At 40.7% G+C, this 16301-nt stretch overlaps 1 protein-coding gene and 1 long non-coding RNA gene across 5 annotated transcripts in view; one reads left to right on the top strand and one right to left on the bottom strand.

Moving 5' to 3' along the window:
- DNAJC2 (DnaJ heat shock protein family (Hsp40) member C2) overlaps positions 1 to 16301 on the bottom strand; it is a 35915-nt gene that overhangs the window by 4095 nt on the left and 15519 nt on the right. For all 4 annotated transcript variants that reach the window (XM_039472573.2, XM_039472574.2, XM_039472575.2 and 1 more), the window contains exons 5-14: positions 15646 to 15787; positions 12660 to 12740; positions 11760 to 11825; positions 10871 to 10962; positions 10672 to 10793; positions 9163 to 9312; positions 4274 to 4362; positions 4124 to 4193; positions 1202 to 1386; positions 50 to 150 (exon numbers count right to left, since the gene is read on the bottom strand). In XM_039472573.2, the coding sequence (XP_039328507.1) occupies positions 50 to 150; positions 1202 to 1386; positions 4124 to 4193; positions 4274 to 4362; positions 9163 to 9312; positions 10672 to 10793; positions 10871 to 10962; positions 11760 to 11825; positions 12660 to 12740; positions 15646 to 15787 (1098 nt within the window). The remainder of the gene's footprint in view (positions 1 to 49; positions 151 to 1201; positions 1387 to 4123; positions 4194 to 4273; positions 4363 to 9162; positions 9313 to 10671; positions 10794 to 10870; positions 10963 to 11759; positions 11826 to 12659; positions 12741 to 15645; positions 15788 to 16301) is intronic.
- On the top strand, positions 11822 to 15729 carry LOC141580075 (uncharacterized). Its single transcript, XR_012512073.1, has 2 exons — positions 11822 to 12181; positions 15496 to 15729. It is a non-coding gene; the product is annotated as an uncharacterized LOC141580075 (long non-coding RNA).

Below are 16301 nucleotides of genomic sequence, written 5' to 3'. Positions count from 1 at the left end.
AGTTTAAAAATAGTTGTTTAAAATAACAAATGGACATCTCAAAACTCACCAAGTTTTTGGAGACTCTTTGCTTTGCAAATAACATCTTTGGCAGTTCTTTTGACTCCAGAGGAAGAATGTATGTTCATGTAATTAGCAATAACTTCCCATCTGATAGGATGAGCAATCAATATTATAATTTAATAGTATTAACGAAAAACAGAAAACAAACACCATTAGATTTTTACTGCAGAAGGGTTAGTTATAATATGTACAGAATGAGCCCAAATTCGTGGACTAGTTACGCTGCTCCTATAAATTACTGCTGCCTGGACTATGGTTTTTGCTTTTCATAAGTTTAAATCAACTATATAATCTTGGTTTTAAGTCCATACATCTTGCGGATTCTGTGTACGAATCAACATGAAACCACTTATTTGTGTACACTGCCAATTTAACACATTTAAGAATAGGAGATCCAGCCGGGCGCGGTGGCTCACGCCTGTAATCCCAGCACTTTGGGAGGCCGAGGCGGGTGGATCACGAGGTCGAGAGATCGAGACCATCCTGGTCAACATGGTGAAACCCCGTCTCTACTAAAAATACAAAAAATTAGCTGGGCATGGTGGCGCGTACCTGTAATCCCAGCTACTCAGGAGGCTGAGGCAGGAGAATTGCCTGAACCCAGGAGGCGGAGGTTGTGGTGAGCCGAGATCGCGCCATTGCACTCCAGCCTGGGTAACAAGAGCGAAACTCCGTCTCAAAAAAAAAAAAAAAAAAAAAAAAGAATAGGAGATCCAGCATTCTGAAATCAGCCTCAGTTTCATCTATAGAATTAGCTGGATCTCTATAGCTTTGAGTTAAACTCAAGCTCTAGCTTGAGGTAAGCAGTAACAAAGAGCCAAGACTGTAAAAGAAAAACTACAGAAAACCTAGTCCCTAGCACAAGCCATGACAGAGTAAGCCACCGTAACAGTCAAGACTTGTCTCATGATCTTCAATTTCCTGAGAAACAAGCATTCTGTCATATGTATACATACATGTGTATTGGTGTAATGGGTAAGACTGATAGCTTCAAAAAGCACCTTGCTTTTCACACTTTTCCAGTGTGGCACAGAATTTATCTCTGCAAGTTTCTGTGATAACAACTGCTATTTGGAGTCTCGTCTACATTATCTCTAGGCTCCAGTGTGAGTAGAAGAGTTTCATTAAAAACCAGTACCTTGAATTTGTTCCAGCAGGGAACAGATTCACAGCTTTAATTAGTAATTGCAGATCATCTTCTGACCAATTTTTACTTCCATTTCCACCTCCACCAGTTGATTTCTCGGTGTTCTTAGATGCTTGTCGCATACGAGCCTCAGCTTCCTCTTTCTCTTTTCTAATTTGTTCATTTATTTCTTCTATCTGCACAAATATCATAGGTCAGGGACTTAAAAGTATATTGCTATTCTACATTCTCTTCTTGGCTCAACTCTCAATGTCATTCTCACTCTGACCTCATACTCCTCCCAGGCCAATCCAAAAACAAGCACCAGCTTTTCACTCTGGCTTTTCCTACTCTGGCTTCCTGTCTGCATAGGTCTGCCTGAGGAAGCAAGAACTGTCCACAGCCTGCACGATCTTCCCAGTACTCATGTCATGTGACTTCCATTAGTTTTGGACACTAATTGGCAAGTCTATGGGTCATTGAGTTATTCACCCACAAGGCCATTTCAAAATTTCAAACCTCTCTTTAAACTCATATTTATCCTTTCTGCAGATAATCTCATTTATTCTCTGCAAAAAGGTGAAGGGATAGCAAAATGGCCTCTGTTTTATCTTGAAGTTCTCCCATTTACATTGTTCCTTCTAGTCTACCTTCAAACATGAGCAAGTAAAAAATGAAAACCTTTATTTGCCCTTGTTGCTTCTGCCAGATGCATCTTTGGCTCATTTCTGCCCTTCAAACCCTTAGAACCAGTAAAGTCCCAATAATGCTAACTTTGAAAAGTATTTTCTGATTCTTATCATCACAGTCATAGTGCAGGTTCTTTTTGTTTCTTTTTGAGATGGAGTCTCACTTTGTCGCCCAGGCTGGAGTGCAGTGGTGTGATCTTGGCTCACTGCAACCTCCGCCTCCCAGGTTCAAGCAATTCTCCTGCCTCAGCCTCCTAAGTAGCTGTGATTACAGGCATGCACCACCACGCCCAGCTAATTTTTGTATTTTTAGTAGAGAAGGGGTTTCACCATGCTGGCCAGGATGGTCTCAAACTCCTGACCTCAGATGATCCACCGGCCTCAGCCTCCCAAGGTGTTGGGATTACAGGTGTGAGCTACCATGCCTGGCCTGGCCCGGCACATAGCGCGTTCTTAAAGTAAGATTCTTGTAACTAGTTACATCTATCTGATGCACCCTATCCACAAACGTCAGATTAGCAGTACAGTGTTGAACCTTCTGTTAATCAAAGATTTGCAGTAATGGAAACTAGTCATCTTGGTATTATAAACCTGATAATTGGGTCTACTTTTCCTAACTGATTTTGTTTCCCAATACTTTCCCTATAACTTTCTACCTCTTTCTAAGAGTGTGTGTGTGTGTGTGTGTGTGTGTGTATGTGTGTGTGTGTGTGTGTGTGTGTGTGTGTGTGTATATATTTTTTTTTTTTGGTCTGCTTTTTGACACAAAGTCTCACTCTGTTGTCCAGGCTGGAGTGCACCAACGTGATCATAGCACACTGTAGCTGTGACCTCCCAGGCTTAGGCAATCCTCTCACCTCAGCCTCCTGAGAAGCTGGGACTACAGGTACATGACACCATGCCCAGTTAATTTTTGTATTTTTCGTAGAGATTTTGCTCATGTTGCTCAGGCTGAACCATACTTTATACTCCTATTTCTATTTTATAGTTTGTGGTGTTCTTCTGACCTTCATTTTAACTCTGTCCTTCCTTTCAGGCTGGTTTAAACTCTATACTGAGCCTTCCCTGGCCACTAAAACTTGTGGCCCTTCCTATATTTACTATGGGCTCTCCATCTTTTGGTCCTTAAGGTTCTTCTCAGCCTAAGTCCTTTGTGGTGAAACAGCATTAGGCATTTCTCCAAAAGAACCTAGGCATAGTGCTATATGGTAGGTACTAATACTTGTTTAACTGAATTGAATTTCTGGGCCTTTTTCTTATCTGCAAGATAAAAGGTATAGACTAGACAGAATGAAGATCTCTTTTGGTTCTAAAAATTATTACCCTATGAAAATACTCAGGGAATAATCAAAACAATTATTTTTTTCTAATGATTTTGCAAAACCTATGATCAATGTGATAGATGCCACAAATCAAACACTAAGCGTGGTAGAAACCATACACATTAAATTAAACTTAAATAAACTGCCACACTTACTACATAAACAAAATACAGGCTGGACGTGGTGGCTCATGCCTGTAATCCTAGCACTTTGGGAGGCCAAGGCAGGCAGATCACTTGAGGTCAGGAGTTCGAAATCAGCCTGGCCAATACGTTGAAACCTTGTCTCTAGTAAAAATACAAAAATCAGGCAGGCATGGTGGCACACACCTGTAATCCCAGCTAGCTGGGAGGCCGATGCAGGAGAATCGCTTGAACCTGGGAGGTGGAGGTCACAGTGAACAAAGATCATGCCACTGCACTCCAGCGTGTCTGACAGAGAAAGGCTCTGTCTCAAAAACAAACAAAACATAGTGGAAGACACAAAGAGAAATCAGATACACCTTGCACTTGGTAACATATATTAGGTAAAGAAACAGGTTAAAACAGAATTAGGCCGGACGCGGTGGCTCACGCCTGTAATCCCAGCACTTTGGGAGGCCGAGGAGGGTGGATCACGAGGTCAAGAGATCGAGACCATCTTGGCCAACGTGGTGAAACCCCGTCTCTACTAAAAATACAAAAAAAATTAGCCGGACGTGGTGGCACATGCCTGTAATCCCAGCTACTTGGGAGGCTGAGACAGGAGAATTGCTTGAACCCAGGAGGCGGAGGTTGCGGTGAGCCGAGAATGCGCCATTGCACTCCAGCTTGGGCAACAAGAGCAAAACTCCATCTCAAAAAAAACAAACAAAAACAAACAAACAAACAAAAAACCAGAATTAAATGCTAAATATAGGTTGCAGTGATGTGTTCTTCTATTACCTGTTTTTCCAGGGCAGCCTTTCCCACTTCTTTTGTGCATGATGTGAGTGTTTCATTCAAGCACTGTAAGCTAAAGAAAAAAAATAAGGAAGAAATGAAACTTTATCCTAAGCTCAAATGAAGACTTCAATAGCAGTTCCATAGGTATACCTTGCCAGTTCAAGCCGATCACAAAGTTTTTCTACCTCTTCCATCATTTTAACCCGCTCTGCCTCATTATCAGAAAAATGATTCCAGGTCTGAAAGCACAAACACAAAAATTATCTCACATTTACTGACACTCGAAAATACATCCATCAACACAATTACAAAGCACGAGCTCTCAGAAATTCCTGATGTGAACATACATAATGGCTTTCTGCTGGACCCGCAGTACCTCCACACTACCTCCCAGGGCTCTCCCTAATCACCTAGCAATAAAAGGCATTCTATACCAAGTGGGAGGAGGAAAACAGGAAAAAAAAAAAAAACAAAACAAAACATCTAGGGATGTTATAAAAGTCAGAATGATTCCTTAGAGAATCACTTCAGGATCAAGAAATTCTGTATGATGACTCAAAATTCCTTGGTTTAGCTGCCTGTTTCAGTGTGTGCTGAACTGTAAAAGCTACTGGAAATTTTAAATGTGAAATTAAAAAGATAATATAGTATGCTAAGGAACAGGAGATATTAGCAAAAATGTCAATTAACTAAAGACTATGCTCAGAGTGGAAGAGCATGATGTAGAAGAAGTAATTGGCAAGTACTTCCCATGTTTTAAGCTGCTGCTGACACGTCTCCTGTTCCTTACTTCTCCTTGCTTCTTTAATCCGTGCAATCTGGCTGTAAGGTTCCAATGCTTCTTTTACTATTCACTCTTCCCTAGCCTTCCAAAAGCACTACTAGTTTTCTTCCTTCCTGCCTGGTCACTGCTTCTCAGGCTTCTTTTCCTCTATCACTACCTTAAGTACTAGTGTTTTGCCAGAGTCCCAGCCTCTACTCTCCCCACTCTATACTCTCTCCCAGGGTGATCTTATCTGCAGAGTTTCTAGTGCTATGAAGATGTGGAAGAGTCTGTGATAGTCCTGCTCTTGAATTTGTACACTCAGTCATGTACCAGTTATCTCCATTTGAGTGTCCCAACGAGCTCAACACCCTAAAGTAAAATCATTTTTGCCCAGTCTTTTCCTCCTCCTTTGTCTTCTACTGCCCTGAATGCTACCATCATCATTCATCCAGCATTCCAGGCAACGCATCAAGGCATATAAAGATCTCGCTCCTCCTCTGTTACCTGCAACAGACAATCAATCCCAACAGGCAACAGACTAGTCTACTTCCTGAATATCTCTCCATTTCATCTACCTTTCTCCCTACTATCCCTAAGAGTTTAACCCACAATACTATCTCACTTGAATTGTGGCAAAACACTCCTAAATTTTAGTCTCTCTGCCTCTAGTCTTCTCAGCACCCTGACCAACTCAGGATTGGATTAAGCTCTTTAGCAAGACATATAAAGCCCTTCAAAGATCTGGCTCCTCCTTACCTCCTAAGGTGCCCCTGGTTTATTAAATCTCATTTCTCTGGATCTCTGCATTCGCAATACTCCACCTCTCTTACCCTTAATCCTGTGTACATACTGCTACACCTGGCTAAATCCTACTAGATGCAGAATGTGTTCCTTGACTACCTTTTTGGTACCTTCTCATCCCAATACCTACCTTGAAGTGTTTGAATAGCTTGTTTACTTTTCATCACTAATTTTACTTTCATCACTTGTTTACTTTTCATCACTAGACTACTTGAAAGAACTGTGCAATCATTATATCCACATCTATTATAACTGCTTGGTACACTGTAAATGCTCCTCAGATATCTATCAGTATCTGATGAGCATTTACTCTGAATAAATTACATGAGAAAGGAGCAAGAAAACAAAGTTACCCAATGTCAGAACATTTACTCTCATTTATGCATAATCTCTAAGAGCTATTCAAGCTTTATTTCCTAATTGGCCTTTTTAAGGCTTTTATTGAGTTCTCCTAAGTACTACATGTGAATTATCTCATTTACTCTTCACAACTCTATGACTAGGTATTATTTCAACTATAGTAGAGATGAGGAAAGTGAGGCACAAAGGTGTTGAGGTAACCTCCTGAGGGTCCCACAGCTAGTAAGAGGTAGCTAGAGAATAACCTCAAACCCAAGCAGCTTGCCCTGAACCCATGCTCTTTACCACTTTGATACACTGCACCCTTTTGAAAACAATCTTCTATGCAGTGGAATCCCAGAAAAATATGTATTTTCCAATTTGGACTTTCTTTTTTCTTATTAAAATGCCTAAAGAGACAACCAGTGCTTGTATTTTTATTAAGCCTCTTTCAATGTCTGCTGATGGGGCAGGTTAATTTCAATTGTATTATTATCTGAAGATTTAGGATAGCATATATTAGACCATACATGTCTACAGCCTTCTGGATAGTCACATGAAAGGTAACAATTTTTCTATACATATTAAGCATTTACATACTTGTTGGATTCAAACACAATGGACAATGGTGTAGTACACAACATTCTCTGTGTGGCAATCTCTACTACAGCTTGGAATTTCACCAATTTATTTATTCAATGCTGCTTAGAGTAAGAAACAGTACTGCCCTGACTTTACAAGCTTAAAATATAAGAATATTGGCCGGGCACGGTGGCCCACGCCTGTAATCCCAGCACTTTGGGAGGCCAAGTTGGGTGGATCACCTGAGGTCAGGAGTTCAAGACCAGCCTGACCAACATGGTGAAACCCTGTCTCTACTTCCTTTTAAAAAAATAAAGTAAAATAAAATAAAATGTAAGAATATCTCTTTCAAAATTATACTTTAAAACATTTGGGGTTTTGGTCAATACTTTTTAGTGAAAATTGTATTTGAATGAAAACTATCAGTACTCCCTCAAATCATACCACTTTAGATTAAAATGAAAACTTTTAGGACCTTGAAAACAAGTTTAAACTTCTAAAAATCTAAGATAAAAATTAATTTTGCACCATTAGGAAGCAAGAAACTAAAACCAAACTGTGGTACCTTCTCAGAAAAATCATCTGGCTTCTCCAACAAATCAGTGGCAATGGTGTGAGGTGGGGAGAAGTGGTGATACAGGGGGCCTGTTACAAATTAGAGGATCTTAAGAACAACCAGGAGACACAATAACTGAAGCCTTTGTATTGACCTTATTTGGGTCCTAATTTGCATACGCCAACTATAAAAAGATACTGCTGAGGCCAGGCGCAGTGACTCACACCTGTAATTCCAACACTTTGGGAGGCTGAGGTGGGTGGATCACAGGTCAGGAATTTGAGATCAGCTGGCCAATATGGTGAAACCCTGTGTCTACTAAAGATACAAAAATTAGCCGGGCATGGTGGTGGGCACCTGTAGTCCCAGATACTTGGGAGGCTGAGGCCAGAGAATCACTTGAACCTGGGAGGTGGAGGCTGCAGTGAGCTGAGATCTCGCCACAGCACTCCAGCCTGGCAACAGAGAGAGACTCTGTTTCCAAAAAAAAAAAAAAGACACTGCCAAGATAACTGGATCTGAATATAGACAGTTTCAGAATATTAAGGAACTTTTTTTTGGTTTGATAATGGTAAGATTATTATGTTTTTCTATTAGGCTTGAAAAGCTGAAATATGCACACATGAAACTTAGAAAAGGTTAAAAACATTTACACTAAGGTAAAATGGTATTTCCTTAGTTGTATTTGTCTGTTTTTCCCAGATGGAGTCTCATTCTGTCGTCCAGGCTAGAGTGAAGTGGTGTGATCTTGGCTCACTGCAATTTCTGTCTCCTGGGTTCAAGCAATTCTGCCTCAGCCTCCCAAGTAGCTGGGATTACAGGCACATGCCACTGTGCCTGGCTAATTTTTGTATTTTTAGTAAAGATGGGGATTCACAATGTTGGCCAGGCTGGTCTCGAACACCCGTGATCTGCCCACCTCAGCCTCCCAAAATGCTGGGATTACAGGCATAAGCCACCACACCTGACCTTGTTTAGTTATATTTGCAAAGTAAAGAAAATACATTGATGCTTGGCTAGGTGCAGTGGCTCATGCCTATAATCCTAGCACCATGGGAGTCTGAGATGGGCGGATCACCAGAGGCCAGGAGTTTGAGACCATCCTAGACAACATGGCAAAATCCTGTCTCTACTAGAAATATAAAAATTATCTAGGTGTGGTAGTGTGCACCTGTAATACCAGCTACTTGGCTGGCTGAGGCATTAGAATGGCTTGAACCAGGGAGGTGGAGGTTGCAGTGAGCTGTGATGGCGCCACTGTACTCCAGCCTGAGTGACAGAGTAAGACCCTGTCTCAACGATAACGAAAACTTAATCAAAAACATTTTTTTTGGCTGGGCACAGGTGGCTCATGCCTGTAATCCCAGTACTTTGGGAGGCTGAGGAGGGCAGATCACGAGGTCACAGGTTTGAAACCAGCCTGGCCAACATAGTGAAACCCCATCTCTACTAAAACTATAAACAATTAGCCGGGCATGATGGTGGACTCCTGTAATCCTAGCTACTTGGGAGGCTGAGGCAGGAGAATCACTTGAACTCAGGAGGCAAAGGTTGTGCAGTGAGCTGAGATTGCATCACTGCACTCCAGCCCAGGCAACACGAGACTCTGTCTCAAAAAAAATTTTTTGTAAATAAATATTTTGGCCAAGTGTGGTGGCTCACGCCTGTAGTCCCAACACTTTGGGAGGCCGAGGCAGGCAGATCACTTGAGGTCAGGAGTATGAGACCAGCCTGGCCAACATGGCAAAACCCGGTCTGTAACACAGGCATGGTGGCATGCGACTCTAATCCCAGTTACTGGGGAGGCTGAGGTGGGAGAATCACTGGAACCTGGGAGGTGGAGGCTGCAGTGAGCCAAGATCTTGCCATTGTGCACAGCACACCAGACTGGGCAACAGAGCAAGACTCCATCTTAAATAAAAAAAAATTTTTTTTTTTTTTGCTTAATCAGCAACTTGATTTACTTCGGCCTAGTGTTTGTTCAGTCTGACATACCTTGCATGAGTTTCGAAGTTTTTGCCTTTCCTTTTTAATGGCTTTTTTCTGGATATCTTTTTCCTTCTTTGCCAACAATGCTTGCTGTCTAACTTCTTCGTCTTCTTTCTCTTTAGCTAACCGAGCAGCTTCTAATTCAGCTTGTCTTTGCTTTAAAAATAGGGAATAAAATCATTTCAATAGTTAAGTAAAATTCCTAAATGCTTTATAATTTTAAGAATTTAAACTTTCAGTAAATTGTATTAGGAAAAAAGATGACATAAATTTATTGAAAACTGAAGGATGAACTGGGAAAGGTAGCTGGTAAAGATCTATAAACATTTATTAGAAAATGTAAAACAGATATATTACAAATAAGCATAACATCACAGGGACTTATATGACAACATTTTTTTTTTGCTCAATAAAAACTTGCTGGTAAAGAAGATCTCTCCTGATCATACCAACTTGTCATGATTCATTCACAGTAGCACCCAATTCTCTGCTTTCAAATTATAGTCTTTTTTTTTTTTTTGGAGTTGGAGTTTCGCTCTTTTTGCCCAGGCTGGAGTGCAATGTCACCATCTCAGCTCACCGCAACCTCTGCCTCCCAGGTTCGAGCAATTCTCCTGTCTCAGCTTCCCTAGTAGCTGGGATTACAGGCATGTGCCATCATGCCCAGTTAATTGTTTTGTACCTTACTTAGTAGAGACAGGATTTCTCCAAGTTGGTCAGGCTGGTCTTGAACTCCCGACCTTAGGTAATTCTCCCACCTTGGCCTCCCAAATTGCTGGGATTACAGGTATAAGCCACTGTGCCCAGCCCAAATTATAGTCTTTTAAAAAAACAGATATGAGGGCCAGGCAGGGTGGCTGACATCTGTAATCCCAGTACTTCGGGAGGCCAAGGCGAGTGGATCACCTGAGATCAGGAGTTTGAAATCAGCCTGACCAACTTGGAGAAACCCTGTCTCTCCTAAAAATACAAAATTAGCCAGGCATGGTACTGCATGCCTGTAATCCCAGCTACTCAGGAGGCTGAGGCAGGAGAATCACTTGAACCTGCGAGGCAGAGGTTGTGGTGAGATGAGAATGTGCCATTGCACTCCAGCCTACACAAAAAGAGTAAAACTATTCTGGGCGCAGTGGCTCACGCGTGTAATCTCAGCACTTTGGAAGGCTGAGGCGGGCAGATCACCTGAGGTCCGGAGTTCCAGACCAGCCTGACCAACATGGAGAAACCCTGTCTCTACTAAAAATACAAAATTAGCTGGCCATGGTGGCGCATGCCTGTAATCCTAGCTACTTGGGAGGCTGAGGCAGGAGAATTACTTGAACCCGGGAGGCAGAGGTTGTGGTGAGCTGAGATTGCACCATTGCACTCCAGCCTGGGCAACAAGAGTGAAACTTCATCTCAGGGGAGAAAAAAAAAAAAACGAAACCCTGTCTTGGAAAAAAAAAAAAAGTGAAGATTAACTATTTCATAAACATTTAAACATTTAAAGTCCAGCTTCATCAAATGTCATCTTACTTTTTCTTTAGCTTCTTGCTCCTTCCGTTTAGCTTCTGCTTTTGCTTTCTTTTCTGCTTCTTTCTTGGCTTTTTCTTCTTCCTTGAACTTTTTTATCCTTGGATCACAGCTATATGCATTGTCTACCAGAAGAAAAAGTTTAATCTCATTTTGATTTTCTAACATTTACGGGACTTAAAAAGAAATCGATTATACTTACCAACTAATGTTCTTATTCTATTCATTTCTTCTTTTTTCCTTTGTGCTCTTGTTGCTCTGTTCTGCTTTTCAATCCATCTCCTCTCATCACGACTATAAAATAGAAAATATTGGAAACAAACTACTGCTTACAGATGTTATGACTGGAAAATACAATATTTTATACAATATTTATATGTAAATAACATTCTAGAAGGTTAAAATGTTGTGTCATTACTAACTTTAAACAATCTTTTTTTTTTTTTTTTTTTTGAGACAGAGCTTTGCTCTTGTCCCCCAGGCTGTAATACAGTGGCACAATCTCGGCTCACTGCAGCCGTCACCTCCTGGGTTCAAGAGATTCTCCTGCCTCAGCCTTTGGAGTAGCTAAAATTACAGGTGCCTGCCAACATGCCTGGCTAATTTTTGTATTTTAGTAGATACAGGATTTCTCCATGTCAGCTAGGGTTGTCTTGAACTTCTGACCTCAGGTGATCTGCCCACTTCAGCCTCCCAAAGTGCTGGGATTACAGGCATGAGCCAGCGTGCCTGGCCTAAACAGTGCTTCTATTTAATATTAATTTTGGTTATTTTTTGGACATTCAGGTGTAAAGCGTTTCTGTATACATACAGGAAAATCTTAATAAAACCTAGATTAAGCAACTAGAAGAAAAAGATTTTGCTGAATTCAGCTATCTGACATTAGATTCCTTGGCAACTTCTTAAGCATATCCTAACCAATTATTAATCTGGGCCCACCGAGGTTAACTTGTGAGAAAGGATTTCAAAATATTTAAAAAAGATGTACAAGAGAAATATGAAAGAAAATCTGTGTGGCATATTTTTACACCATCACAAATATCAAGAGAACCAAATAAATACCTTCCTTTATTAATGATTTGCATACATACCATTCTGCTTTTTCTTTTTCTTCTTCATCTAAATAAGAAAATTCTCTCCAGGAATCAAAATTATACCTAATATAGACAGAAATAATATACAGTCAAGACAGAACGAATGGAAAAAGAAATCCTTTTAATCCAGGTGGATGAATTTGTTTTAATGAATACCTTTCCCAACCTTCTAGTATTGAACTAACACTAAGCTCAAGTCTTTTTCTTTAATGACTTTGTATTTGGTATGAAAATCTAAAATGCACTCATCACTCCATAATCAAAACCACAACTCCCTGCTATTTCTTCTTTGTTAGGTTTCCGGCTTGACCAAGACCTATTTTTAGCTTTTCCTTGCCTTCAATGTTGCTGCTCTGTTAAGTCTGACGGTAATGCATAGTGGTTATGGTCATCTTACCTCCAGTTTGTATCGTCTAAAGGTAAAAGCAATTACAACTGACAGAACTAAATCTTATTTTTGTTCTATGTGTTTTTATGTTTTTGTATTTAGCAGACATTTGAGGAGAAAATGTAGCACACATAAAATGGCCACTAACTATTGTGCTTATTAAAAATTAGTGAATTATTTAGAGACAAATAGCACTGTTTCCTTCTTCATGAACTAAGTACTATTAGGAAGATAACTAAATCAAAATATACTTATTTTTATTCAAATGACTCCCCAATTTTCATTTTTGTACTGCTACATGTGCTTGATAGCTAGGTGTCTCATTAATAGAAAACAGTCTGAAAATCTTAAAAGCCTAAATGTCACATAGGCAACAGAATGCTTTCTTCAGTGAAGACTCTGCAGTTAGCCCATCTCAATTAATTTATAAACAAGCAAGTACCTATTGAATATTTTTCCTTTTAAAAAATGACAGCGTTTTTAAATATACAAACAGTATATTCACTTACCAGAAAGAATAAAATGCATCTACATCTTCAAATGTTGAATTCATATCACCAAGTTTTGGAACATTTTTTTTATTTGACCATCTGAAATATCAAAGGAAATATTCTTAAAATTCTTCAAAAATTCTGTACAAAAGTTCAACAAACAACTTAATTTATTAAAAACAAGTTTTTACTTATCCCTCTGATTTCCCTTCCCTACAAACTCAACAACTTGAAGATGGAGCTGGAAGGTCAGCAGTAGGGCATGAAACAATGCAGGCATGCAAAAAGTGAGGCCAAAGACAGGGGTGAGGAGAGAAACAACAGAACAGTCTTCTAATCACAGGTTACCTTCAGGTTTATTTTTAAAAATGCTGGCCGGGCGCGGTGGCTCACACCTGTAATCCTAGCACTTTCGATGGCCGAGGTGGGTGAATCACCTGAGGTCAGGAGTTCAAGACCAGCCTGGCCATAATGGTGAAACCCCATCTTAAAAAAAAAAAAAAATTAAAAAATGCCATAGCACATACTAGGCAGGCTAGGAAAAATGGCAGCCAGCCCCTTTTGCCAAGCTCCTGTCCCTAAATAGGCAGCACAGCAACAACCCATAGGCCTAGCCCTTTAAAATTTTTTTTTTTTTTTTTTTTTTTGAGACGGAGTTTCGCTCTTGTTACCCAGGCTGGAGTGCAATGGCGCGATCTCGGCTCACCGCAACCTCCGCCTCCTGGGTTCAGGCAATTCTCCTGCCTCAGCCTCCTGAGTAGCTGGGATTACAGGCACGCGCCACCATGCCCAGCTAATTTTTGTATTTTTAGTAGAGACGGGGTTTCATTGTGTTGACCAGGATGGTCTCGATCTCTTGACCTCGTGATCCACCCGCCTCGGCCTCCCAAAGTGCTGGGATTACAGGCTTGAGCCACCGCCCCCGGCCTAAAAATCTTAATATTCACAGAGGGAACTAATTTCCACCCATCACCAGTACCACCTTCCCCTTAGAGCCAGATTTAGTTTCAGTACTTCATTGATTACCGCTGAAAAGGATCCTCAGCCTGCTACTGATCCATGTTTTCTACTCTGTGAAATCATTACACAGAAAAATATACTATTCCTTTTTACCACCTAAGCACTGTTATAAAACAAATGTGGCCGGGTGCAGTGGCTCATGCCTGTAATTCCAGCACTCTGGGAGGCTGAGGCCAGTGGATCACCTGAGGTCAGCAATTCGAGACCAGCCTGGCCAATACGGTAAAACGCCGTCTCTACTAAAAATACACAAATTAACCGGGCATGATGGCGGATGCTTGTAATCCCAGCTACTCAGGAGGCTGAGGCAAGAGAAATACTTTAACCTGGGAGGGAGAGGCTGCAGTTAGCCAAGACTGCGCCACTGCACTCTAGCCTGGGCAACAAAGCAAGACTGTCTCAAAAAAGAAAGAAAAAAACAAAACAAAAAAAAAATGTGAAATGCATTGGAGAAAGGGTGGAGGAAACACTCGGCAGCGCCAAACTGCTAATCAAAGTGGTTCTCAAATTTGGCTGCAAGTAGAATCACCTGGGAGCATTAACAATCCCTACAGAAATTCAAACCAATAAATCAGAATCTTTCCAGGTGGAATTCAGGCAACAGGACTTTTCCCAACTCTCCAGGTAATTCCAGTGTGCAGCTAAGATACGCTTTTAGGCCCAGCGCAGTGGCTCACGCCTGTAATCCAAACACTTTGGAGGCTGAGGGGCGGATCACCTGAGGTCGGGAGTTCAAGACCAGCCTGACCAGACCAACATGGTGAGACACCATCTTTATTTAAAAAAAAAAAAAAAAAAAAATGCTTTAAGGGAACCTGCCAATGCAGATAGAAAAAAAGATGTAAAATAATATTGGTACATACTATTTTAATATAAACTAATGAAATAAAATTATGTATGCTTTCATCGTAAATATGTTTTGTCAAAGAAGCATTATGATAATCAGATGATCAAATAAAGAACAAAGTCCTTTCTCAACTGACAATGGTCCAACATAGTATACCCACTGATAAAGAGGAAACCAAAGAATGGAAAATTATTGTTACCTAAGTATAAGCATCACACTACATAAAGTCAGATACTGTTATTTCTCTCAAACTTAAAAAAAAATTTTTTTCTTTGAGATGGAGTCTGGCTCTGTTGCCCAGGCTGGAGTGCAACAGTGGGATCTCAGCTCACTGCAACCTCCACCCTGTGGTTTCAAGCGATTCTCCTGTCTCAGCCTCCCAAGTAGCTGGGATTATAGGCATTTGCTACCATGTCCAGCTAACTTTTTCTCCCCCACCCCGCCCCAGACAGGTCTCACACCATTGCCCAGGCTGGAGTGCAGTGGCACGATCTGAGCTCACTGCAACCTCTTCCGCCCAGGTTCCAGCAATTCTCTTGCCTCAGCCTCCTGAGTAGCTAGGATTACAGGCACCAGCCACCTCACCCAGCTAATTTTTGTATTTTTAGTAGAGGCGGGCTTTCATTATCTTGGCCAGGCTGGTCTTGAACTCTTGACCTCGTGATCCACCTGCCTTGGGCTTCCAAAGTGCTGGGTTACAGGCGTGAGCCACACCGTGCCCAGCCTGATTTTTGTATTTTTGGTAGAGATGGGGTTTCATCATGTTGGCCGGGCTGATCTCAAACTCCTGACTTCAGGTGATCCATCTGCCTCAGCCTCCAAAATACCCTGATTACAGGTGTGAGCCATCACACACAGTTCAAGTAAATTTAAAAGAGAAACCTCCAATAAGTTGCACAGAAATTTCACTATGAAAATGTAGAACTTCTGTTTAGAAAGCAATATAAATGAGAACAGTAAGTTCACCAGATGGGCTCAATATTGCAGAGAAGGAGCAGGAGGAGGACGAGGAGGAGGAAGAGACAGTGGAAATAGTCTGCAAATGAAACTATCACCAGAGGGAAAAAACAGAAACCTGGAAGACTACAAGAAACAAGCCGACAGGGCACTATGATCAAAAGGGATGCCTGAACTCACCTGGAATTCCTTTCAAACACTGGGGAAAACACTTCGAAGAAATTATCCTTTGCTTCACTTTTAGAAGGAACTGAGTTATCAAAAGTAGGATCTACACTGTTAAATGCTCGTCTTTTCACTGGATCAGATAACATTTCATAAGCTGAGAAAAAAATTGTTAAGATCACATCACCATAACTTTACCTATTTTTTTCCTGCAAGAAAACAAATATCTCCTTCCTTAAAAAGTAAAAGTCATTAATTTTTATATTTGAAAATTTTGTTTGGAGGGTGGGAAAGATTAATTTAGGTAACAACAGCTTTAGCACTACTGGATATAACTGGACTTAACTCCTTCTTTACTTTTCTGGTAGACAAGTGACAAAACAATGAATCACCCACCCCTCAACAGAACAGATGACTCTGGGGAAAAAGAAATAGCTAGAAAGTTAATTGTTAGATCTCAAGGTTGTAAAAGATCGAAGGATCTTAGGCTTCTGGAGCACTGTGTAAGAGAACTGGCAGAGTAAATTTGAAAGGTGTGCATATAACTTTAAAAATTAGCATCAAAACGTAAAAATCACATTTAAGGAAACATTTAGAAATGGTGGTAACCTACATTAATTTGCTCAGTCATGTCTATGTAAATAGTAGTAAGTAACTGTAGAGTCTGTACT

The sequence above is a fragment of the Saimiri boliviensis genome, chromosome 10, assembly GCF_048565385.1.
Source record: "Saimiri boliviensis isolate mSaiBol1 chromosome 10, mSaiBol1.pri, whole genome shotgun sequence".
Classification (NCBI taxonomy): domain Eukaryota; kingdom Metazoa; phylum Chordata; class Mammalia; order Primates; family Cebidae; genus Saimiri; species Saimiri boliviensis.
Note: the sequence above shows the minus strand (reverse complement) of the source record. Positions and strands in the feature narration are given on the sequence as shown.